Source organism: Hibiscus syriacus, unplaced genomic scaffold, assembly GCF_006381635.1.
Source record: "Hibiscus syriacus cultivar Baekdansim isolate YM2019G1 unplaced genomic scaffold, ASM638163v2 tig00110890_pilon, whole genome shotgun sequence".
Taxonomy (NCBI): domain Eukaryota; kingdom Viridiplantae; phylum Streptophyta; class Magnoliopsida; order Malvales; family Malvaceae; genus Hibiscus; species Hibiscus syriacus.
This window is the reverse complement of record NW_024062900.1, coordinates 16,929,519-16,956,412: the sequence shown is the minus strand read 5'-3', so window position 1 is coordinate 16,956,412 and position 26,894 is coordinate 16,929,519. Positions and strand designations below refer to the sequence as shown.

At 33.9% G+C, this 26,894-nt stretch overlaps 2 protein-coding genes across 2 annotated transcripts in view; one reads left to right on the top strand and one right to left on the bottom strand.

The window, feature by feature from the left end:
* Positions 1–12,971: 12,971 nt before the first annotated feature.
* Positions 12,972–26,894, bottom strand: part of LOC120144592 (protein TIC 21, chloroplastic-like) — a 29,735-nt gene continuing 15,812 nt past the window's right edge. Inside the window, 5 exon segments of the mRNA XM_039158624.1 lie at positions 12,972–12,981; positions 21,396–21,528; positions 22,071–22,274; positions 23,695–23,892; positions 23,894–23,959. Of these exon segments, the coding sequence (XP_039014555.1) occupies positions 21,415–21,528; positions 22,071–22,274; positions 23,695–23,892; positions 23,894–23,959 (582 nt within the window). The 3' untranslated portion in view covers positions 12,972–12,981; positions 21,396–21,414.
* On the top strand, positions 18,988–20,983 carry LOC120144792 (reticulon-like protein B11; the record flags this gene model as incomplete). The annotated part of the gene is made up of 5 exons (XM_039158762.1): positions 18,988–19,193; positions 19,379–19,525; positions 19,582–19,661; positions 19,754–19,923; positions 20,670–20,983. Coding segments are annotated over 4 exons (603 nt in total), but the record flags the coding sequence as incomplete, so codon positions are not given.

The following is a 26,894-nucleotide window of genomic DNA, read 5'->3' as shown; positions in this document are numbered from 1 at the left end:
CATCATACATAGATCTATATTAGTATTATAACTAATATACTCTAATGGTTCACTCTTTAGACCAAGAGAAAAGTCAATTTCATCTTTTAATGAAGGTATGCATTGATGCACTACTGATGCATCGGTGCATAAATGTATTCGATGTTGTATTATTACTGGGATGCATCGATGCATGCCTTATGCATCGATGCACTAATTGCATTCGATGTTTCTGTTGAAACATTTTTGATATTTCGATATAACAAATTAAGTTAAATGAATTTAAGATTTCACAAATGATTTTACAAATTCGATTCAATTAACCGAATATCAAATTATTACTCCAAGTTTTTCAAGATCAATTTTAATCCTTACTAAATGTGTAAATTGTGATTTGTACTTAAACTATTTTTGAAACAATTTTCACAAAGTATTTTGAACCAAAAACAAGCCTTAAATCAATTATTCAAAGGCATGCACCGATGCATCAGTCCATGCATCGATGCATCGATGAATTAATTGAACATCGAATGCATTCCATGCACCGATGCACTCTCAATGCATCGATGCACTCTGAATATTTTCAAAACATCGAATGCATTTGATGCATCGATGCACAAGCCACGCATCGATGCACAAGCCATGCATCGATGCATCAGGCTATTTTTCAAACATCGAATGCATTTCATGCATCGATGCACACTTGGTGCACCGATGCATCAAGTGTTCCAACGGTCAAATATTTGAATTTTACACGAATGCACCGATGCATACCTGATCATGCATCGATGCATGAGACGCTCCACCTAGAAAATTAATTGTTTTCACACTTAAACGACTCTATTATCCCCACTAATTATTACCAACGTTCAGAATTGATTCAAGGGGTATTTAAACAAGTTCTGGAGCCATTGATCAACTACAAGAAACATCAAACAACTAGAATCAAGAGAGAATCAAAGAGAAAGCATCAAACCTCAAGTTTGAGTATTTCAAGCCTATTTTTCATCCAATATTCATTTGCTTTCAAGAACACTTTTGTACTCAATTGTATTTATCCTTGAGTGTTCTTTTCTTTGTTCTAGAATTGTGCAAACATCTTACCTTATGAGGTTTTCTTGTAAGTTTGTAAATTTGTAATCTTCTCTTTGGGAAAAAGAGTGTTCTCAAGAGTTGGGGTATACTCTTGAGGGATTTTGTAAGGTTATCTCTTTGGCCTCAAAAGAAAGAACAAATTAGTGAATTTGTTGGAAAATCCTTAGTATGGATAGCTAAGGTAGTGGACGTAGACTTTGTTTGAGAAAGTCGAACCACTGTAAATCGCTGTGCAATTACTTTAAATTTTCTGCAAAAGCTTCCACGAAATTTTTAATTGCCAATTCACCCCCCTCTTGGCCAATTCCGTAGATCGATTAACTCAACAATTGGTATCAGAGCCTCACTCATTTGAAGGTTTAATCGCCTCTTGAGTCGATTCGGGAAGAGTTACATCGATTACCAAGTCATCAATGGCCTCCACTTCAAATTACGACTCCGGTCTTGATTCGATGCCCGTCAATAAGCCTCATTTCTTCAATGGAGCTAATTACGCCTATTGGAAGAATATAATGATGTACTTCATTCAAGCAAGTGACATGGAGCATGGAATACCGTAGAAGAAGGATACATCAAGCCTATCACTCATCCAAGGTTGTGGAGTGAAGGAGAGACAAGAATGTTCCAGCTCAACTCCAAAGCCATCCATATTATTTTTTGTGCTCTTGGACCAGATGAATACGGAAGAGTTTCATCGTGTACAACTGCCAAAGAAATATGGGACAAGCTTCAAGTCACACATGAAGGTACATATGAGGTAAGAAATCAAAAATTAGTATTCTAACGTATAGCTATGAAAATTTCAGGATGAAACCAAATGAAGACATCAAAGCTATGACAGATAGATTTTCAACGATTGTCAATGGTCTCAAATCATATGGAGAGATCATCTCAAATGAAAAGCTTGTGAGGAAGTTAGTCTACTCCCTCCCAAAATCATGGCAATCAAAGAAGACGGCAATCATCGAGTCTAAGGACCTATCGTCCTTAACTCTTGAAGAACTTATCGGTTCACTCCTCACTCATGAGATGATGCTCGAAGATGAGGTGGACCTTGATAAAGTTGAAGAGACACCAAAGGAAAAGGAGAAGAAGAAAAATATTGGAGTTGCTCTCAAATCCACAAAAGATGAGAGTGATTCTAATAATGATGATGATGACGAGAAAATGGCATTGTTTGCCAAACGGTTCAGAAAAATGATGAGACCTTACCAAGGAAGAAAATTCAAACGAAACGAAGGCCTCAAAAATGAACCAAAAGAGAAGGACCCAATCATTTGCTATGAATGCAAAAAGCCGGGGCATGTCAATTATGATTGCCCACAATTGAAGAAAAAGGGTCAATCAAAGAATAAGCACAAGGCTCATGTGGCTACATGGAGCGATGAAGAAAGTTCCGATGAAGAGGAACAAGAAGTAGCAAACTTGTGCTTGATGGCATTCGGGGAAGATTCTAAGGTAACCTCTAACTCATCCGATTTTGATGATTTATCTTATGATGAGTTATTTGAGGAGTACAATGGGTTGGCTTCGGATTATGAGAAATTGTTTTTAAAATATAAAAATGATGTTTCAAAATTGAAAAATGAAAACAACTCATATCCAAAACCAACAACGATCTTGAAAGTAAAATCAAAGATTTGCAAATCAAACTAGAAGAGTTTGAAAAGAAAAATTTAGATTTGCAAAATTTACTTTCAAAGATCAATGATGATCATCAAAGAAAATTGATGATCTTAAAACTTCTTTTGATAAAGTTGGAACAAAACATTTTGAAAGAGGTGGAAATTCAAAATCCAACTTTGTTAGAAAAAGTTTTAGAAACTACAATCATAGAGGTCCCCAAAGAACCTCTAATGGAAAAATCATTAGAAGTATGTGGGTTCCTAAAGAACTCATTACTACTAAAGATAAAAATATCCTACACAAATGGATACCTAAGGGACTAGGATTTTGGAAACTAATGAATATGGACCCAAAAGAATTTGGGTACCAAAAATCAAAAATTAATCTATGTTTGTAGGGAAAGGAGCATTGCTACAAGGCACGGGAAACAAATTCAAACTCATGGTACCTTGATAGTGGATGCTCAAGACATATGACCGGAGACAAAAGCCGGTTCATTGAGCTTAACGCCAAAATGGAGGAGAAGTGACTTTGGAGACAATTCAAAAGGTCACATTGAAGGTATTGGTACAATAGGTAATACCTATTCCATACAAATTAAGAATGTTTATATGTGAATGGATTAAAGCATAATCTTTTGAGTATTAGTCAATTATGCGATAAAGGATTCAATGTCTTATTTGAAATTAATGTTGTAAAGTTATTCATTGATCTATCTTATGCTTATTGGTCATAGAATATGAAACATTTACATGTGCATTTAGATTCTATTGATATGACTAATTTATGCCTAGTTGCTAAGGATGAGCATGATAGTTGGTTATGGCATAGGAGACTAGGTCATGCTAGTATGAGTGTTTTGCAACGGTTAATCAAGGAGACTTAGTAAGAGGGTTGCCTAAGCTTAAATTTGATAATGATAAAATCTGTGATGCTTGTGCTAAAGGAAAACAAAAACGAGTTTCTTTTAAATCTATTAATGATGTATCAACTAGTAGAGTATTACAATTGATCCATTTAGATCTTTTTGGGCCAACTAGAACTACTAGCTTGGGAGGAAAACAATATGCTTTTGTCTTGGTAGATGACTATTCTAGATACACTTGGGTTCTATTCTTAAGTACTAAAGATGAAGCATTAGAAAATTTCATCACATTTTCAAAAATAATCCAAAATGAAAAATGTTACTCTATCACTAGTGTTAGAAGTGATCATGGAACTGAATTTGAAAATCTTGGATTCATTGAGTTTTGTAATTCTAATGGTATTAGCCATAATTTTTCAGCACCTAGAACCCCTCAACAAAATGGAGTTGTTGAGAGGAAAAATCGAACTTTAGAAGAAATGGCTAGAACCATGCTTTGTGAAAATAATTTGCCAAAATATTTTTGGGCGGAAGCCACAAATACCGCTTGTTATGTTGTAAATCGAGTAATGATTAGGCCAATTTTAAAGAAAACTCCATATGAAATTCTCAAAAATAAAAAGCCTAACATTAGCTATTTTCATCCTTTTGGATGTAAATGTTTTGTTTTAAACAACGGTAAAGAAAATCTTGGCAAATTTGATGCTAAAAGTGATGAAGGAATTTTTCTGGGTTATTCCTTAAATTCTAAAGCTTATCGTGTATTTAATAAAAGAACTTTAGTTGTAGAAGAGCCTATACATGTTGTTTTCGATGATAATCCCCTTCCAAGGAAGGATTCTTCTGTTAATGATGATGTAGGTATTGTACAAGCAAATGACGTTAGACATGACGTTGGAGAATCATCATCAAAGGAAGAAACAAAAGATGAGGAAACTCATGATCCCCTCGAGAATCCAACCATTGAAGAAAGGGAAGTATCTTTTCCAAGAGAGTACAACTATATCAAGGATGGTGAAATTATAGGTGATCCATCAAAAGGGGTAACTACTCGATCTTCTCTTAGAAATATCTGTAATTATGTTGCATTTATTTCATGCATAGAGCCTAAGAACATCAAAGAAGCATTAAAAGATGAACATTGGATTATGGCTATGCAAGAAGAATTAAATCAATTTGAGAGAAGTAAAGTATGGACATTAGTTGAAAGGCCTAGTAATAAATCTACTGTAGGTACTAGATGGGTTTTTAGAAATAAACTTGATGAAAGTGGTAATATAGTGAGGAACAAGGCTAGACTTGTTGCTCAAGGCTATACTCAAGAAGAAGGCATAGACTATGATGAAACATACGCTCCCGTAGCTAGGATAGAAGCAATTAGAATGTTATTGGCATTTGCATGTTTCAATGAATTTAAATTATATCAAATGGATGTTAAAAGTGCATTTTTAAATGGTTTTATAAAAGAAGAAGTGTACGTGGAACAACCTCCAGGTTTTGAAGATTCAAATTTTTCGGATCATGTTTTAAAATTGACAAAAGCTCTTTATGGTTTAAAACAAGCTCCTAGAGCTTGGTATGAAAGATTGTCAAATTTTTTAATTGAAAAAGGTTTTTTAAAAGGAAAGGTTGACACTACATTGTTTTTAAAGAGAAAAGGTAAAGATTTATTAGTAGTTCAAATTTATGTTGATGATATAATATTTGGTTCTACTAATGATGTTCTTTGCCAAGAATTTTCTAAGCTAATGCAAAGTGAGTTTGAGATGAGCATGATGGGGGAGCTCTCATTTTTCTTGGGACTCCAAATCAAGCAAAGAAAAGATGTCATCTTCATTAATCAAGCTAAGTACGTCAAAGATATGCTCAAGAAGTTTGGACTGGAAAATGGGAAACCTCATAACACTCCAATGAGCTCTTCAACAAAGCTTGATTTAGATGAAGGAGGTAAATGTGTAGATGTTAAATTATATAGGTCAATGATTGGCTCTTTGCTTTATCTTACTGCAAGTAGACCGGACATTATGTTTAGTGTTTGCTTATGTGCTAGATTTCAATCATGTCCTAAGGAATCACATTTACTAGCTGTTAAGAGAATCTTTAGATACCTTAAGGACACTCCTAGTTTAGGACTTTGGTATCCTAGAGACTCTAGTTTTAGCTTGCATGCTTTTTCTGATGCGGATTATGGAGGATGCAAATTAGATAGGAAAAGCACCTCCGGTACTTGCCAATTCCTTGGAAATATGCTGATTTCTTGGTTTTCAAATAAACAAAATTGTGTTGCATTATCTACCACTGAAGCCGAATACATTTCAGCTGGTAGTTGTTGTGCACAAGTTTTATGGATGAAACAACAACTTTTTGATTATGGAATTGAAGTAGATACTATTCCTATCAAGTGTGACAATACTAGTGCTATTTGTCTCACTAAAAATCCCATCCAACACTCTAGAACTAAACACATTAAAATAAGACATCACTTCATTAGAGACCATGTCACTAAGGAAGATGTAGTTCTAGAATTTGTTGATACTTTGCACCAATTAGCAGATATTTTTATAAAACCCTTAGATAAAGAAAGATTTTGGACACTTAGAAGAGAATTAGGTTTAACTGACCTATCTTTACTTAGTGTTTAAAATAATTTAGCACTTTTAATAAATACTGAAAAATGCTTATAATAATAATTTTTGATTGTATTCTTGCTATTAGTTAGGGGGAGTTTATGATTCTTAATAAAAATTAATTTTATGTTCAAATAAAGTTTGAAGATTAATTTGATTGATTGAACATAATTAATTTTTGATATATATGAGTTGTCATTACCATTAGAGCCAAATTATTTAACATTTTAAGTGTTTAAAATGGATTTTTGACATTTTTGCGCTTCATGCACCGATGCATTTAACAATGCATCGATGCATCCTTGAATATGCATCAATGCATAAGACCATGCACCGATGCATCCGTCGGGTTTTAGGTTTAAAATCTTCATCTTCTTCATTTTTCTCAAAACCTAAAACACAAACTCTCGGCCGTTCGTCCCCCTCTCACCTCAAATCTCTATTTTTGCTCAAAATCTTCGGGAAAACATCGGATTCTTCAAGTTTTTCATTCTACAAACCTGCTACACTCATTAAATCGCGCAAAACATCTCCTCATTCCCCTCAATCCGAATTTTTCAAGGTATTTTCACAAAAACTCTATTTCATTAAATTTTTGAACTTAGGACTAGTTTAGATTAGTTCTAGTTTGAAATAATTATCAGGCATTAGCATATGATGATTCTAAACTAGTTTCTACAACGAATTTCATCAAAAACGCATAATTTTTCAAAATTATTTGGAAATTTCGAATTCAAAAAAAAAATTATTATTATTATTTCGAAAATTATTGATTCAATTGTGTTGTTTTCATGAAAACTATGCGTATTATGATATTAATTTTAAATAGTTTTCAAAACTTTGCCCATTAGGATTATGCTAGAGAACCTTGAATTATTGAGGACTCATTTGAGTTTTGGGATTGAATTTTGTGCATACATGTGTTTTTAAATTGCAGGTGATATTTCTTTTCCGATTTCCCTAACCATGTCTAATCCCAAACACCCTAGATCATCCTCGAGTCGGTCTCACCAAAACCGTCCTCCCGCTCCTAGACCTCAAAATCCATCCAATATTCCTTCATCCCTCATTAGTACTTGTTTTAACATGCCTGAAAACCGTAGGGATGAATTGTACTCTAGGTACATGACCTCCTTCCAATCCTATCGTATTAGGGAAGAGCGCATTCCTTCTCTACAAGCTATGATAAAACTTGAATTTGAATACCTCTCAATTCTTCGCCGATGGAAGTTTGATAAACTATTTTCTCTTCAACCCATCGTCTTTCACCAACTTGTCCGCATCTTTTATTCCAATGCGGTTTGTATTCAGAACACAACTCAGTGCGGTACTATAGCGATTAGATCCTATCTTTTAGGACAATATATCACTATTACTTCTAAATCCATCGCATCTCATTTTGGTTTAGATGACGAGGGATTTTTTAATGAGAAGGAAGATGTGGAATATCCATATCTTCCTAATGCTAGTGTCAGTACCTTTAGGTCTCACCACAATCGATTTCTTCACTTAATGATCTCTTGGTGGTTTAGACTATCCGCAGGTCGGTACTCCATACTACGTACTACAGACTTATGGTGGATGCACTGTATAAAGAACAAAAAGAAAATCAATTTTCCACATAATGTCTTTAGCGCGCTTGTCGATATCATAAACATCATTCCCTCAAAGCATGTAGAAACCCTACCTTATGGTTGTCTACTAAGCAATTTGTTTATCAAACTCGGCCTAGATGTCTCCCTTGACAATCCTATTCCGCTCCAAAACCCAATCAATATCACATCCTTAAAGAATTCGGATTGGAAATTGGATGAGAACACCGGACTATGGTCTTTTCGACCCGGTAAGCAAACCCCGGGAGCTAGTTCTTCACGAGCTGCTCCTAGTTCTTCTCGTGCTCCTCCTCCTCCTCCAGCTCCTGACGCTGATAATGATCCAGAGCTTCAAAGGCTTATGAGAGATGTTGACGAGGAAGTACCAGCTCGGCAAGATGATCAAACGCCACCTTATTTCCAATCTTTTCTAGAGTCGTTTGATCTGCGTTTTGCTTCCATGGAGTCTACGATTACTGAGTTTCAGAGGGAGATGCGTGATCGTATGGATGCTCTTACTCTTGAAGTTAGAGCTCATTATCCTCCTCCTCCTCCCGATTCCGCTATGGATGATTAAACGTTATTTGATGATATTTGGTTTTAAACTTTAAGAACTTGGATTGTTAAACTTTTTGATTTGAATGTTTATGTTTGTTTGGATGTTTGGATGCTTGAATGTTTGAACTTAATTTTAATATATTTGGTTTGAATTTTATTCATTTGCATCATTAGATATATGACCAATTATGCCATTTCACATTTTATTATGAATATTGTTTATGAAAACTAATGGCTAATCTCTCTTTTGATTGTGATCTTAGCAGCTTATTATTAATAAATCAATTGGCTAATGTTTTTCAAAATTCTTGTTTAAAACGTTTATATAGAGTCTTTTTGATTTAACAAAAAGGGGGAGAAAATTTAAGATGTGCTATAGATGTGCTATAGTAAGGGGGAGTAAGTTTTTCAAAATCGATTTCAAAAATAATTTCTTAAACAAATCTTAAAATTATTCAAATGTTTGTTATATCAAAAAGGGGGAGATTGTTGAAAACATTTTTGATATTTCGATATAACAAATTAAGTTAAATGAATTTTAAGATTTCACAAATGATTTTACAAATTCGATTCAATTAACCGAATATCAAATTATTACTCCAAGTTTTTCAAGATCAATTTTAATCCTTACTAAATGTGTAAAATTGTGATTTGTACTTAAACTATTTTTGAAACAATTTTCACAAAATATTTTGAACCAAAAACAAGCCTTAAATCAATTATTCAAAGGCATGCACCGATGCATCAGTCCATGCATCGATGCATCGATGAATTAATTGAACATCGAATGCATTCCATGCACCGATGCACTCTCCATGCATCGATGCACTCTGAATATTTTCAAAACATCGAATGCATTTGATGCATCGATGCACAAGCCATGCATCGATGCATCATGCTATTTTTCAAACATCGAATGCATTTCATGCATCGATGCACACTTGGTGCACCGATGCATCAAGTGTTCCAACGGTCAAAATATTTGAATTTTACACGAATGCACCGATGCATACTTGATCATGCATCGATGCATGAGACGCTCCACCTAGAAAAATTAATTGTTTTCACATTTAAACGGCTCTATTATCCCCACTAATTATCACCAACGTTCAGAATTGATTCAAGGGGTATTTAAACAAGTTCTGGAGCCATTGATCAATAACAAGAAACATCAATCAACTAGAATCAAGAGAGAATCAAAGAGAAAGCATCAAACCTCAAGTTTGAGTATTTCAAGCCTATTTTTCATCCAATATTCATTTGCTTTCAAGAACACTTTTGTACTCAATTGTATTTATCCTTGAGTGTTCTTTTCTTTGTTCTAGAATTGTGTAAACATCTTACCTTGTGAGGTTTTCTTGTAAGTTTGCAAATTTGTAATCTTCTCTTTGGGAAAAAGAGTGTTCTCAAGAGTTGGGGTATACTCTTGAGGGATTTTGTAAGGTTATCTCTTTGGCCTCAAAAGAAAGAACAAATTAGTGAATTTGTTGGAAAATCCTTAGTGTGGATAGCTAAGGTAGTGGACGTAGACTTTGTTTGAGAAAGTCGAACCACTGTAAATCGCTGTGCAATTACTTTAAATTTTCTGCAAAAGCTTCCACGAAATTTTTAATTGCCAATTCACCCCCCTCTTGGCCGATTCCGTAGATCGATTAACTCAACAGTTTCCTTATTAATGGGATGCATCGATGCACTACTTATGCATCGATGCACAAATTGCATTCGATGTATTTATTTTAAAAGAGTGCATCGATGCACTACCAATGCATCGATGCACCTTCAAACAATTTCTGGGTTTTAACATTGATGCATCGGTGCACTATGAATATGCATCAATGCACTCTGCCCAGAACCTCTTTTTGAACCCGAAAAATCCTTCTTTTTGGATTAAATCCTTCATATTTCCACCCCTTTCATATTCCTAACTTTCATATACATAATTAAACTCATTAACATTCATTTATCTCATCTTTAACCTTAATATCCTCTCCTCTTTAGGAATTTCAAGAATCATACCCTATTTTCCACATGTTTCAAATCCAATTCTAACACTTAATACTTCTTAATTAAGCTGATGGCAAGTCAAATCCAACTTTAGAACTTCAAAAACCTTTCTATAACAAAAGTTCATTTATAAACCCTTAATAGAAATTCCTTTCTAATTCTATCTCTTTGGTGTTTTAAACTTATATAAGCTTTCCTTAAGCTTATATAACCCTCAAAGATTCAAATCCAACTTAAAACTTTCAAGAAATCAAAAGCTAAATCAAACTTACCTTTGCTCTTGGCTTCCACGTGAAGAAGAAGAAGAAAGGAGAAGAGAATTCTGGAGAATTCTCTCCCTTTCCACGTGTATATAATTCCATTTTTTCCCTTAAATGATCAAATGACCATTTTACCCTTTATTTCCTTTAATAATGACTAAATAACCTTCATCATATATATCCAATAATCATTGAACTATTTCATTCTTCTACTTTAGTCATCAAATTCTGAAACTTTACAATTTGGTCACTAATCCATAATTTGGGATGTTCCAAATCTCCCCTCCTTTTAAAAAAATTCGTCCTCGAATTTTCACTGCACATCCTGAAAAGGACATATCTTCTAACGTTCTCATGCTGCTTTCTGAACTTAATCTTTTGTATCATCTTTAATAACTTGGTTCTTATCTTTTCAATTATTCGACTACCTTTTTACTTTATATCTCCTATCATGTCACTTATCAGATAGACAATAACATTAATTCTTATTACTCCAACTCATAAATCAATCAAATTCCTTGCCAATCTTCAATTGTCTTTCAAGAATCACCAAACTTTTATTTCATCCTTACTTGACTGACTCCAAAACTTTCTTACTACATATAAATCTGTATTCATTTCTCTGACTACATCCACTTGACCAAGAAACATAACCTTAAATCTTCATCATAACTGATTAAACATACACTTTGCATAACTAAACAATTTCTCATATTACCTGACATACCTTTCTTACTTTTGGTTAAACTTATAACCTATATCTCAACATAATCTTTATCACATCTAATTCTTTAAACTTCATCCTTTCATTTTCTTCATAACTCAAAATATTCTTATACGCCAATCATATATTTCTTTCATGTTCACATACTCTTTTCCTATCACTTAAACTTATCTCTGATTACCAGTCTTTATTATATCTTTATAATTTTACTAATCAACTTCACTTATACAAAACCTCATTCTTATCATATCTTTCTTGTATTTTCTTCCTTCAAAATTTTCTTTAAAACATATAAATATTTATCTCCTTGCCTATATCATATTTATATGATCAAAATATACAACCACATCCAGATTCGTATCTCATTTGATTAACTTACTTTATGTTTCCTTCAAATTGGATAATTCTAACATCCATGCCATTACAGCTAATTAATAACAACTTTTCAATCTAGGGCGTAAGCCCTGATCAAATTAATCTTACACATCATTTCAGTTAAAAACAACCCAGTGTAATTCACTTATTGAACCCATACTCTGATTCATATACAGTATTATGCCTTGTCTCCTTTATTACCTTCATCGAGCCATTCATATACATTCTTTGCAGTTGGAATTATTTCAACAATAGTTTACTCAACTAATCAAATAAACATTCAATCTCATACACCATTTCACTTCCATTATTCAAGCTTAACATTCTAACTTCCTTTATTTATAAACTGATCATTGATGTACCCATACTTAAACTCTTCTTATCAATCCTTAGTTTTACTCAAACATTTGAATCCTCACTTCCTTCACTCTATCACTTTACTATAATCACAGTATACAACTGTATCCAGATTCACTTCATATTTGGTTATCATAACCTACCATATCTTGAAATCTTGTAATTTCAATACATTTCGTCCCATAATCTTGTTAGCCCACGCTAACTCTTTCCATCTTAAATACAAAAACAATATCTACCTCACTTGATACATTTAAAATACTTCTTATCCTTCACATTATTTAATTTCTAGCAAAACACTTAATCCATTCCTTGATCTTTATCCATTTATCCTTTTATAATCCGCATTGTCTTATACATAACTAAACCATATCATGTTCTTCATAATCCCATGCTCTTTTATATCACATATATTTATCCATAACCATCACTCCTTATCATATTTTCATTACTTTGATAGTCAACTTTACTCGCACAAAACCTTATTCTTTACCATTCTTATACTTATGTTTTCTCCACTTGTTAAAAAAAATCACCAGATTTCAATACTTTTTCTGCTTCGATTTACATAACTTCTAAAAGAGCTTTTAACCCAATTCACAAGGGTTGTCTTTAACCCTGACTTATCCTCAATTAACTCTTTGTTTAATCTTTCAAGATCAACCCTACTGTTGGAGTCTGTCGAACTCTCATCTGATTTGATTCTCTGACGGAGAATACAACTAATTCATGTCTGGTTTAAAGTTGAACCAGAATCTCTACCTTTCTTTGATGGTGCGAAAATTCTATGAAGCACTAATTCTCTTAATCATCTAAGATTTTATTTCTCCAAACTTTTCGTTCTGAGCTTTTTCCCTTTAAATCTTTAACACAATTAAACATTTCTTGAAACGAGAACAAATTCAAAACCAGTAACACTCTTTTAATTTAAGGCGCAAGTCCTAACAAAATATCACATATATCATTTTCAGTCGAAATTAACTCAGCAGCAATTTTGCTTAGCTTAATAAACTTATAATCATACTCATACAAGGTGTAATTCACTTGTTTCAAGCTCGTGTATTCCAGTTTCATCTGTTTTATAAACTGGTCATCAATGCACTTATTCTTGAACTCTTATACAATTCTAATCACATCATTTAATCTTTTAACGTTCTTATGGTGACAATTGTCCACCATACTCTAACTTACCAAAGTAGTAACAAAAATACTCAATTCAACATCTCCACTTTGAAGAAATGAAAACCTTCTATCATATCATTCAACCAAAGGTCTATAACAATAGAACCTTCCTCAAATCCACCCTTGAACTTGGGTGCTCGCAACTTTATCAACTAATTTGATACATTCATTCTATGAGTTAAAGAAGTATAAATTGAAAACACATCAGAACATTCTTCAATCATGAAGAATAATTTTCCAAATTTTATACAGACATTTCCTGAGGTGTTCGCTCTTCTCCCTGCCTGGCCAGGGCAGGTGAATGCTATTACCTTCAGGTTTATTACCTTTCACTTCTTTCGAAGCTCTTATTATCATACTTCTATTATCACATAATAATCTATATATATATATTTTTTATTAGCAAGACAACATACTCCTTACACTATCAGATCAGAATTTTTCACTTTGAGTTGGCATGTACACTTTTTAAAATACTTCTGACTTCGATTTAAGCCTAGAATCGGCTAAGCCGTAGCTCTGATACCATTAAATGTAACACCCCCAACCCGTATCCGACTCGGATACGAGTCTGAAGTATCACATTGACTTTTCAAACATTTATTCGTATAAAATAGTGAGTAATTTAAAAACTTTGATAACAGTTAACTCATTCAAAACGTTTACAAAATATATCAGAGTTCATACAATTTATATCTTTAGACTACATGCCAACTACACTCTATAACCAGTACATATATTTTCTGATCTGACATTTGGTAAGGAGAACTGACCTGTCTTGCTCCGCATTACTCTTTACTCTCCTCGAAACCTACGTGTGAAACAATCACACGCTAAGTCGAAGACTTAGTGAGGCATAAAAACTTATAAGGTAAACGGTACTAATAATCATACCTAAACAATTCTTACTATCATTTCATACCACTCATACTTTTACATGTAACGAATATATATGCATACATATATGTCCTTATCATTCATATATCTTATCTCATGTTCCTATGATCTCTTATGTCCATATCATATAACATATACCATAACCAATTGCACATACACATACCATGTCATGTAAACCATATATATATATATTATCATAAAACACGTACACTCAATCAATTATATTATCATCTTCATTTCTTTCTTATTTTATCACTATCATTGATTCCTTTCATCATATAGTCTTATAAGTTACCATTTGTACAATCAATATCACACATGAAATTTCACAAGGGAACAAACATATTATCCTATCACTTTATTAATATTATCTATTTAATAGCCCATGATACTCATGTGAGAACTAAAGATATGCGAGTACATAGAGGTTGTGCACTAATGTTGTCACCACAGCTCATATAATTGCACCGGAGTGCCGCGTAGAATTGCACCGTAGTGCCATATAATAATGTCCCGAAGGACCACATATCACTCCTTAAGAATCATATACATATACTAGGGATCAAGTATGTGTCTCACCAGACTTCACACATGTTCCAAAGAATACATATATATCCCGAAGGACCACATATCACTCCTTAAGAATCATATACATATACTAGGGATCAAGTATGTGTCTCACCAGACTTCACACATGTTCCAAAGAATACATATATATCCCGAAGGACCACATAGACCCTCGACTCTTGGCATGCCAACTATACCCCTAGCTCTCATGACACATAACATGGGCATTATCTTTTATATCCTTTTACATATTCATGTAACCATATCATATATTCATATAAGCTCATGGTTTCATTCACATATACATGTAATCACGTAGTTTCTTTCATGTAATTAATGTCACTTTTCATATGAATTCATATTCATATGTCACATAGGATTCACCCTCATGTATCACATATACTTTCTCTTTCATATGGCTCATAACATTTCTCATGTGTTCATATGACATGTAACTCATTGTCATCTTATCATGTTACCACATAGACATATCATCTTACAATACATACAAAACATATCAATACCTATATTCACATATACCTATCACTTCATTATCTTTATTATTATTCTTATCATCACCATTAATCTCTTTTACTTACCATATTCATATCAATAACACATATACCCATGCACACATATAAATCATAACAAATACATACTTCTATGAATTCATGTTTTTCACTATTGGAAATACACTTATCACAAGTCTTATTTTTCCTTGAACCTCATATACTAGAGAATGTGCACTCACCTTAGCTTTGCTTTGATTCGATTATAATCCTTCAATTGATCCGGAACGGGATCACGTTCTACATCTACATCATCATACATAGATCTATATTAGTATTATAACTAATATACTCTAATGGTTCACTCTTTAGACCAAGAGAAAAGTCAATTTCATCTTTTAATGAAGGTATGCATCGATGCACTACTGATGCATCGGTGCATAAAATGTATTCGATGTTGTATTATTACTGGGATGCATCGATGCATGCCTTATGCATCGATGCACTAATTGCATTCGATGTTTCCTTATTAATGGGATGCATCGATGCATTACTTATGCATCGATGCACAAATTGCATTCGATGTATTTATTTTAAAAGAGTGCATCGATGCACTACCAATGCATCGATGCACCTTCAAACAATTTCTGGGTTTTAACATTGATGCATCGGTGCACTATGAATATGCATCAATGCACTCTGCCCAGAACCTCTTTTTGAACCCGAAAAATCCTTCTTTTTGGATTAAATCCTTCATATTTCCACCCCTTTCATATTCCTAACTTTCATATACATAATTAAACTCATTAATATTCATTTATCTCATCTTTAACCTTAATATCCTCTCCTCTTTAGGAATTTCAAGAATCATACCCTATTTTCCACATGTTTCAAATCTAATTCTAACACTTAATACTTCTTAATTAAGCTGATGGCAAGTCAAATCCAACTTTAGAACTTCAAAAAACCTTTCTATAACAAAAGTTCATTTATAAACCCTTAATAGAAATTCCTTTCTAATTCTATCTCTTTGGTGTTTTAAACTTATATAAGCTTTCCTTAAGCTTATATAACCCTCAAAGACTCAAATCCAACTTAAAACTTTCAAGAAATCAAAAGCTAAATCAAACTTACCTTTGCTCTTGGCTTCCACGTGAAGAAGAAGAAGAAAGGAGAAGAGAATTCTGGAGAATTCTCTCCCTTTCCACGTGTATATAATTCCATTTTTTTCCTTAAATGATCAAATGACCATTTTACCCTTTATTTCCTTTAATAATTACTAAATAACCTTCATCATATATATCCAATAATCATTGAACTATTTCATTCTTCTACTTTAGTCATCAAATTCTGAAACTTTATAATTTGGTCACTAATCCATAATTTGGGATGTTACAGTCTACAGGGTAATTATATGTTAGATCTGGTGAGTTATGCTTATGTCAACCTTAAACAAAATAATGTTCAAGAGTTGCAGAGCTTTTAGGACATCTGGAAAAATGACAAGAAGCATAAATTTTGCCAGCGGTATAGTGATATCGCACATTTACTCTATGTCAAGATAGACGAGCCCCTAGTTCGATCCTTAGTATAGTTTTGGAATTCGGGGTACAAATGTTTTACATTCAACCAAGAAGATATGGTGCCCACAATTGAGGAGTATACTACATGAGTCAGCCTTTCAAGAATGGGTTGGCAAAGGTCGCAGGGGTAGATGAAAAGTGAGTAACTGGCCGAATTCAGCACAAAGGAAAAGGAGAAGGAATTGCTTGGACCCATATCAAGCAACTAATGATGAATCATCTTGATGAATGGAAGATGATTGACCTTTTTGCACTGGGTATCTATGGCTTGGTTATTTTCCCAAAAACTTTGGGATACATCGAGGTGACTATGGTGGAACTGTTCGAACAACTGCCTAAACGAGTGAATCCTGCGCCAGCAATCTTAGATGAAACTTTTCGTTCACTAAACCATTGCAGAAAGAATGGGGGAGAAAGATTTATAGGGTGCACACATCTTCTCCATGTTTGGATCCATAGTCATTTCTGGAAAACTGATGAGATTTCTTACCGTCGATTCAACACCACTTACTCTCCTTTGGAAGAATTCCTTACACAAAAGTGGCGAGAAGGCATTCATAAGGAAAAATAAGTAAATGTATTCACACACCTTCAAGATAAGGACATTGTTTGGAGAGTCCCTTGGGTGACCCATAGTGACATCCTTTATCGTTGTGGAGACTCAGGAATCATAATGTTACTTGGGTTATGGGGAGGAGTTGGTCATTCTCCACTTTTAGCACTTGGGCAGTATGTGGCACGTCAGTTTGTCCCGATTACACATGAGATATTTGGATCAGAGTTTGCATACCATGAGGACGGCTACAAGAAAAAGGTCAAATATGTAGCTGAGTCATGGAAGAATATATTTCGTACGGATGTCGTGGCTGCTAAAGAGATGCTTACTCCAGATTATTTAGAATGGCGGAAGCTAAAGAAGAATGACACTATTCCCGTACCAGACCATGAAGATACTCAAACCATGGAAGAGCATCTTAAATCAGTTCCCTCCGAATTGGAGTTAGCAAAGAAATAATTTGAAGCTGAGAATGAGGAGCTAAAACAAAGACTAAGGGAACTCGAAGTTGAGAGGTTCCGATGGAAGTTGGATGCCGACACTCAAAATGATCGAGCGGACATGTTAGAAAATGAATAAAAAAAGGTTAGACATCAGGGCTTAGAGATTAACATTTTGGGTAGTTTTAGGTTTTCTGGCCACCATAGGCGGTGGCCGGAGCGACCGTCGGTGCGGCGGGGTTTCGCTGGAGTGATGGTCGGCCATAGGCCAGTTGGGAAGTGAGGAGAGAGTTTTGAGATGTTGGGGGAGAGTTATTTGGGGAGAATGGGTTGAAAATGATTTTTTGTGTGTTTTAAGGGATATTTATAGGGAGGGTCTTTGTGTAAATACTAAAATTTTAAATTATTTTCGCACTCCCTGTAGTTTTGATGTTTAATTCGTTTTGGTCATCTATTGTAAATTTGCCCTTAAATTTTAAATTTATTTAATTTAATCATTGTTTAACTTTCTTATATTTTACAAATTGACCCTCCTAACTTTTTTTTCTTGCAGCTCTCAAATAATATCAATCTAACCCCCAATTTTAAATTTTTTACAGTTAAATCTTTTTAATTTAAAGTTTTTAAATTTCTTAATTTAATTTTATATTTAACACTGATTTGATTTATATTATTTTAGGTCAATTTTAATTTCTTCAATGGTAAGTAATTCAGATCGGATTTCAAATTTTAATTTTCATAATTAAGGCAACCGGGAAATTAAATCGGTATTAAAAGGGCAGTACATGGGTGCTAATCATTCCCTGACTATAATCGACTCCCGAATCCGATAAAATTTCTAGTAAAACGGAGATCAGATAAAAAGTAAGTTAAAGTGTCCGATCAACCGAATTTAAAATGATCGAGAGCGGCTCTATCACATCGAATTAAGTCGAAACTCGATTCTGGGACTACTAGAAGAAGACGGTTTAGACAAGTATCATCTCTCTCTTTCCCTAGATATAGGTATATTGATAGATCCGTTTCACTTCCATTAACGCTTCTTTCATCATTCCTATAAATTGATTCTTTTGGGTTTTCGTTTTTGTCCCGATTACTAATATTTTCACAGTTCAATGCGTTGATTGTATAGTTCAGCAGCTTTCTTTTAAGTTCACAGGATTCTGATTTATTTTGCTGGTGGTGTTTTAATTTTATTTATGCCATTTTTGTTTTGTAGTTGCCGATGTGCTATTGTGGAGAAAATGGTGTGGCGGAATTGTAATTCTAGCCTCCGCAACGGCGTTTTGGTGCCTCTTTGAATTAGCTGGTTATAGTTTCGTGTCTTTCGTGGCCAATGTATTATTATTTGTTGTTATTCTCTTCTTCTGGGCCAAATCTGTTTCACTTCTCAACAGGCATTTCTATCCCTTTAGTCCTTCTATTGCTTTCTGCACCCTGGGAAAGGAACAAGTTTAGACAGTACCCTTTTTTTATGAGATCAATATATGAGGATTATTAGAGGATTATTAGAGGAAATAGAAGTTAATTTTATTGTTTGGTCTGGGTTTAATGTGGAAAGTGATTCTGGTTTCTGATACAGACCTTTGCCTCCCCTTCCGAATTTGGAAATTTCTGAGAGGAATGCTGGGAAGATTGCTAAGGAGTTACAAGTGTGGGTCAATTATGCGTTGTCGATCGCCCATGACATTACCCTTGGCAGAAATTTAGAACTCTTTTTGAAGGCTTAGTTTTATCTTTCTCTATGGGCATTCTCAATTGCTTTGATATAAACTTTAAAATATCTCTGCCATTGTATGTCTGGTTCTCTGGTTGGTGTTGGCTTGTGGTTTGTTTCTTCAACTTCCTCACTTTTGTCTATATTGGTGAGTTATATCAGATCCTATTAATTTATATAAAAATGATGGGTCCTTTAAATTTATTTATATTTGCTTCTTTCATTCATTATGTTCTGCAGGTATTGTTCTTAGTCTATCAGTTCCCATGCTATATGATAAGTATCAACACCATATCGATGAGAAGCTTGTTGTATCACACAAAATCATGCAAGCACAGTACTGGAAAATTGATGAAACGGTATTAAGGAAGCTTCCATTGCCCTCTAATAAAATAAAGAAGATGCAGTAGGTAAGTTTGCTTCTCTCTGCCTTTTGGTTGTATCAGTTTACAGCTTATTCATCATTTGGGGTTGCTCATGATTTGTCTGGATATTATTCTCATGCTATAAAATTTTGTTTTTTATGGAATAAGTATGAACATGGATTAAACAGGGAGATTTTAGTTTATTACCCATGTTATGTACGGGTTTGAGATGTGATACCTTTGTGATAAAGCTGTAATATCACCTTGAGCAAACATAGCCATTAGGAAAACCTATCCAAGAGAGTTATGACCACACCATGACTTGGTGATAGCAAAACCATTTGCCTCTAACAGGTCCACTTTTTAGGGCAGTTGAGATGAGATTATAAAATTAATGTGAATGAGACATTTGACCAGGAGTCAGTCCGTGGGTAAACTATTAAGTCCTGAATGGCCTCTTTAATCTGATGATCATATGCTGCTACTGTCATCTAGGTGCAGTATGTACAAATGGAGAATCATGTACTTTTATTAATTCAACAATTTTACAAGACATGGGTTTAAATCTCTCATATAGTTAATGTTGAACACAAACTTGCATGCTTTACTAGATAAGGTAGGCAAGTTTTGGGACATTGATGTGATAACTATAGACACAGATTGCACTACTTGCTTTTGGTTGCAGCACTCGTTAGACAAAATGTTAATTATCAAAGCCAATTGTCTTGCTAGGATTCAGTTTTTTGCCACTCTGTTTCTCTCGCTAAAGATTATGCACTTATTTTTTACAAGGTATTCAGGTAGTCAAGTGTGAACATATAATCCGGTTTTCATGGTGTGAAGCTTTTGATTCCTTTTTGCGCGGATTTCATCAGTTTTCAAATACCAAGTTATAGCAATCGTTGGTAGCAGGGCTAACTTGATAACTTAATTTTTTGGGAGAAGATTCAACTTTTTCTTGCATTCTAGATTAAGTTTTGGCCTGCAGGTTATATACGTTTGTGGTTAGATTTTACAAGCTCATACATTTCTTTTAACTGTATGAACATTTCATCACCCCTGTATGGAAGGAGATGCAGAGTACTTTTATGGAGCTTCCCTTTTTTTCTAGGTTATTTAATTGACATAAATAGGAATTTGTATTATTCTAAATTCCAAAGTTTGCCACTTTGTTTTGCATTACAAACCCCTGCATTAGAGGTAATTTCCAGTTCTTTAATGGTATATTGTATTGTTTATTATTTACCAAAACATTAAAGATATGTTTCAGGTAATCTGTTGATCTGATCTCCAAAGGGCATGCTTTTATTTCTTTCCATGTTCAACTGCTTAAAGAAAAATTTAGAGTTAGAACATCGTCAGCTTTAAGGATTTCACCAACCTTAATGGCGGATTGTAGTTTATTACAAACTCAAGAAAGAATATTATTCTTTCCCAAGGTAAATACAACCCCTGCTGAAATCATTGCCACATTCTGTACAAATCATGTTCCAGCATAAGCTTCAAATTCATGATACTTTAACAAGAACAGCAAATTTACGAAAACTTGGGAATTGGACTACTGACTGACTGAGGTAACATCACGGAGCGCAACAGTTCCAATGAGAAGACAAGCCCCAAAAAATGAGAAAGGATAGTTTTACTGGACGCCTGTGCGACCACAGTAAATAAAAATATGTAATAACGAAAGACTATTTCTCATTGCAAATTCATCTTTGACCATCTAGCCTTGAACTTTCAATTTGGTAACTATAGGATCAAGAACCATGAAGAAGAAAAACAACCTGATAAATATAAATGTTCCTCCATTTGTGAAACTATGGATATCTAGCTTTACATGCATTTGCATCTCTATATGGTGAACCATGTTCTTCGAGGTATCTACAAATGGTTAATATAAATACAACATGCCTATTCTATACAACTCATTACATACAAAAGTAACAAAACTATAAACACGATGCCTGCAGAGGTCCTTTTGGATGCTGTCTGGTATCTGAAAACCAGGAGTTCCATAGTTTTTACTGGGCAGGACTATTCCTTTCAATTCCCGTCTTCTTCTTCTTCCTCGAATACATGAGTTTAGTGAATCAAATTAATGCAGTAACTAAAGCGTCAATGTCTCAGACATGAGTTTAAAGCGATTAAAAGTTACTGATAATCCAATAGAAGGCTCTAATTAGAACAAGTACCTGCACCAAGAATACATCCAATGCAAGAGCTGGGCTATAGCCAGGAGAAATTCCTTGATAATATGGATTTGTGGAGGAAGTAAGAGCCTTAGCAACAAGGAAGCCCACTGTAGCTTGCATGCCAAGAATAGCAGCACCCATTCCCAAAAGATTCAGAACTATGCCATTTTTCAAGCTTTTTACAACATCAGCACGAGGAGGAGCCTGAAAACTCCAGGGAAAAATCAGGCTTTATAAGAAATTGAATGAGGCAACAGACATTAATCGAAAGCTCAAATAAGCCCTGAATTTGGGCAGATATCAAACTGTAATATAATCTTCCAACATAAAAGCAGCCCAAATGATAAACGGCTTAATCAAGATCAAACTCAAATGGACCACTACAACTCTGTGACAAACCAGGAGGTAAAACCTTGCTTTCATGCCAGTCTTTGTACAGCCTATGTCTCTCATGAAGCCTAGGAAATCCTCTGTTAACTGGATATGAACTCTTATTTGTCTAAGCTGTGTAGCACTAACAAATCCTTTGTTAAATTGCAGTAGATAGAATCTTTGATTTATGCAACAAAAACAAAATATGAAAGAAACGAATTGAGTAGGTTGATGGAGTACCTAAGTGTAGGGGTGAGCAAAACTCGACTCGAAATAAACCAATTTTTTTACTCGACTTGAATTTACTTCGAGCTGTAATTTCATAAACTCAACTCGACTGGAAAAAAATCAAGTTTAAATTGAGTTGTAAAATACAACTCAAATAACTCGAATGGTAACCTGAATAACTCAAAAATTTTAGCGATTAGTGGATTGACTTTCAAGTCTGAGTCGAGTCCCTCAACTCTGCATGATATATGTATATCAGATATGAAAAAATATGAAGAAAAATATATGTATTGTACATGGTTATAGAAAACCATTTAAATTGGAATTAAATAATATCATAATATTATAAATATTTACAATTAAATTTAAATAAAAACTCGAAAATTCGACTCGAATTTTATAAACTCGATTCAAAAAATTTTCAAATCAACTTCGAGTTATAAAATAGGACTCGTCAACTTGAATAACTCAAAATTTTTTGACTTGACTCGATCGAATGCTCACCCCTACCTAAGTATAGATTGGACCAACTATATTAAGCATAAAATAAATACGAAAAAAAATTAAGTATCCAACTCAATTACTTTGTGTGAAGACCAATCTATTTACTGCACATATGGAATGATTAAAGTTAAAGTATCTTGATAACACTATTTGCGTTTATTAGGGCAATACTGTCAAGACAAGAACCTAACTATCTAGAAAGTGATGAAAAATAATATTGGAATCATTCCTCTCCTTCAACTTTCAGTATTCTCTCCTAATTGACAATGCATGCACAATTTCATATATAATGCATAACAAATCGGGTTCATGAGTGACATTCATCCTAAACGATAAGACAAGATACCAGAACAAGATTACAGTCAACACAGATAAAATTTCAAATAAGAATGTTTTTCTCCAAGCCCCTAGGATTTACATATAACAACAAATATTCTAAACGTGGAATTCACTTGAAGACTTTAAGTTGATAATGCATTGAAAAATTTAAACTGTTAACAAAATCAAAACTTCAAATTACCTTTGAGGGATCATTAGCAGTTTTCTTGAGCTTCTCGGAAAGCCGAATATACCCAAAGGACCAAAAAACTGATATGAAAGCAGCCACAATTCCACTCGCTGTAGCATAAAAAGTGGCCGGTGATGTGATTTTCCAAGTAATAACAACAGAAAACGATAGTATCATCGCTGATACCAAAGTGCATACTAACTGTCAACTGAGCCCAAAATCCTAAATTTCCCAATCGCTTAAAGTACCTCAAAGTGATCTCTAGCCTCTTTGCTGCCTGCACCATTTCCATTCAAAATCCTTAGAACTCCTCGAAGAAACCTTCATTTACACTAAGATAAAATGAAAACCCCATTAAACAATCTAAAATTAACTCACAACATATCCTCTAGTTCTAATCTGTATTTTGATATTACTAATTATGTCGTAACCGGTTTTCGTCCGGGCACGAAATATTAAATTTGGCGGGAAATTGATGTGAATAAATAATTTTTAAAATAATTTGTGAGTCGCCATCGACCTTTTGGATCAGGTAGGTCGAATACCTAAAAATTTTTCTTTTAAAAGAGTTTTTAAAAAAAAACATCAATTAAAAAAAATGAACTGATCTGCGTTTTATAACCAAAAATTCGTTCTTAATAATAAAAAGGGATTCGTGGTCGGTTACGTTTAGGGAAGGATTAGCACCCCTACAACGCCCAAAATTGGTACTTTTTAATTATAAATTGTCTCTATTATTAAAATTATAAAAATTCAAAAATATATTTAATTTATAATCCTATTATTTCAAAATTATATAAAAAAATATTTATTTATTTAAAAATATCAGAAAAGAACTTCTAGGTGCCTTAAGACAGCTCTTTTCTTTGATATTGATAAATATTAATTTAAATAATATTGTTTAAAAAATATCAAAATAGGACATCCAGTTGTATTAAGACTGTCCTTTTCTTCGATATTAAAAATAAACATTAAAAAATTTATTCCAGATTTATTATATATATATTTATGAATACATAAAAATATTTAAAAATATAAAATAAAATTAAAACAATAAAAATACCACTAAAACAATATATTTTAAAAGCAATAAAATAAATGAAAACTTATAAATTCAATGACTAAATTATAGTAAAATTAAAAACTTAATTCAATATTAATCAAAGTATTAGGGATTAAACATGCTATTTCTTTATTTTATTTATTTAGTGACTAAAATGTAATTATCTAAAATTCGGATATTATAATAAAATAAATTAAAAATATAAACTAAGGATTAAAATATTATTTATTAAAATTAAGGGATTAAATCTGCTATTTATCCTAAATATATTATTTTAATATAAAGGACTAAAATGAATAAAATTAAAATTCAAGAACCAAATTAAAAGGATTATAAATTTGATTTAGTGACTAAAATGTAAAGTTTACAAATTGGGATGACTGCGGACGTGGTTTAACTATTTTATAATTACGCGCATAGTCCTTCCCGAAACGACGTCGTTCGGGAAGGCCTATATATGGTCCAAAACCGGCTGGAGTCAGCCTTCATTTTTCATTTCACTCTCTCTCTCTAAACTGAGAGAGTTTTAAAACTCTCTCGCCTCTCTCTAGCTTCCCTCACCGGAGGGAAGCCGGTCACCGGACGGTAACCGTGTGCCGCCGTGATTGTCACCGCCGGCCACCGCATCCGGTGGCCGGAAAAAATATTTTTACACTAATAGATAGATCGGACCGTCCTAAGGACGGTTCCGGTGTTATTTCCTCCTAAAAAGCTCCCAATCGGAGCGAATCTACAAAAATACCTTCGGTGTTTCGAAGGTTCCGGTGAGATCCGGTGGTCGGGGCTTCCTCGGTAAGTTTCTTTCCTTCATTTTCCTTTTTTGGTTGCTGGATGTTTGACTGAGATCGTTGGTTTAGTAGTTTTTTTTTTCTTTTTGTGTTTTTTTTTTCTGTCTTCCTTCTTCGTTTTCTGTCTCTGTCTCCGGGTTTTTTTTTCAGGTTGGGGTGGTGGCTTTTATAGCCACCACCGTTGTAGCCGTCGGACCGGTCCGAAGAAGGGATCTCGGTGAGTCACCGGACTGCCAGTGGTGACTCACCCCGTAGCTATGGCGTGGACGGCTGGTGTTCTAGCTTCTGGAGTCTTCGGTTGGGACGTGGCAGCGGCGGAGGCGGCGAGATGTGTCGGCAGCCGCGTGGAAACTGGGGCGACGCCGCGTGGCCCTAGGGTATCAAACCCTAGGGTTTCCCTCTGGAGCCATCTGGACCGTTGGATCTTGCCAGATCCAACGGCAGCAAGCTGAGGCGGCTGGTTTAGATTAGGGTTAGGAAACCCTAACTGGAAACCCAAATGTTTAGGGTTTCTGGTTTGATTTGGACCGGTTCTGGTTTGTTTGTAACTGGGCCGGTCCAGTTGTAATTGGTCTGTAATTATTATTTATATATATATGTTTAATATATATTTAATAATAATAATAATAATGATAATAATAATAATAATAATAATAATAATAATAATATTAATAATAATAATATGGATAAAAAATTAATATCTTCAGCTGCCCCTCTTTGCTCATTCTTGTGTTAACAAGAATAGGGCAAAGATGAAAAGATAATAAAATTTTTTATCCATTTTGACTTTACTTTGATCATAATGGAGATATTGAATAAATTCTTCTCTCTCTCCAGATAAGTTCTTCTTATTATGAACTTTCTGCTGGGGATGATGATGACCTCCTTTCTGTGATAGAGTCATTCAAAAGGTTGAATAAGCTCTTGATGAGTTCTTCTCATTATGAACTTTTTTCTAGAAAGGCTGATGCTAATCTATCTCCTTCTGCGATAGAATTATGCAAAAAGTTGAACAAGTTCTTCTTATTATGAACTTCTTCTTTCTTCTTCAGATGAGTTCTTCTCATTATGAACTTCTCCAGAAAAGATAATCCATCAATTGATGAATTCAGGTAAAAGGTTGAACAAATTCTTCTAATTATGAACTTCTTCTTCCTTCTTCAGATGAGTTCTTCTTATTATGAACTTTCTCTGGAAAAGATGATCCCTCAAATGATGGATTCAGGTAAAAGGTTGAACAAATTCTTCTCATTATGAACTTCTTCTTCCTTCTTCAGATGAGTTCTTCTCATTATGAACTTTCTCTGGAAAAGCTGATCCATCAAATGATGGATTCAGGTAAAAGGTTGAACAAATTCTTC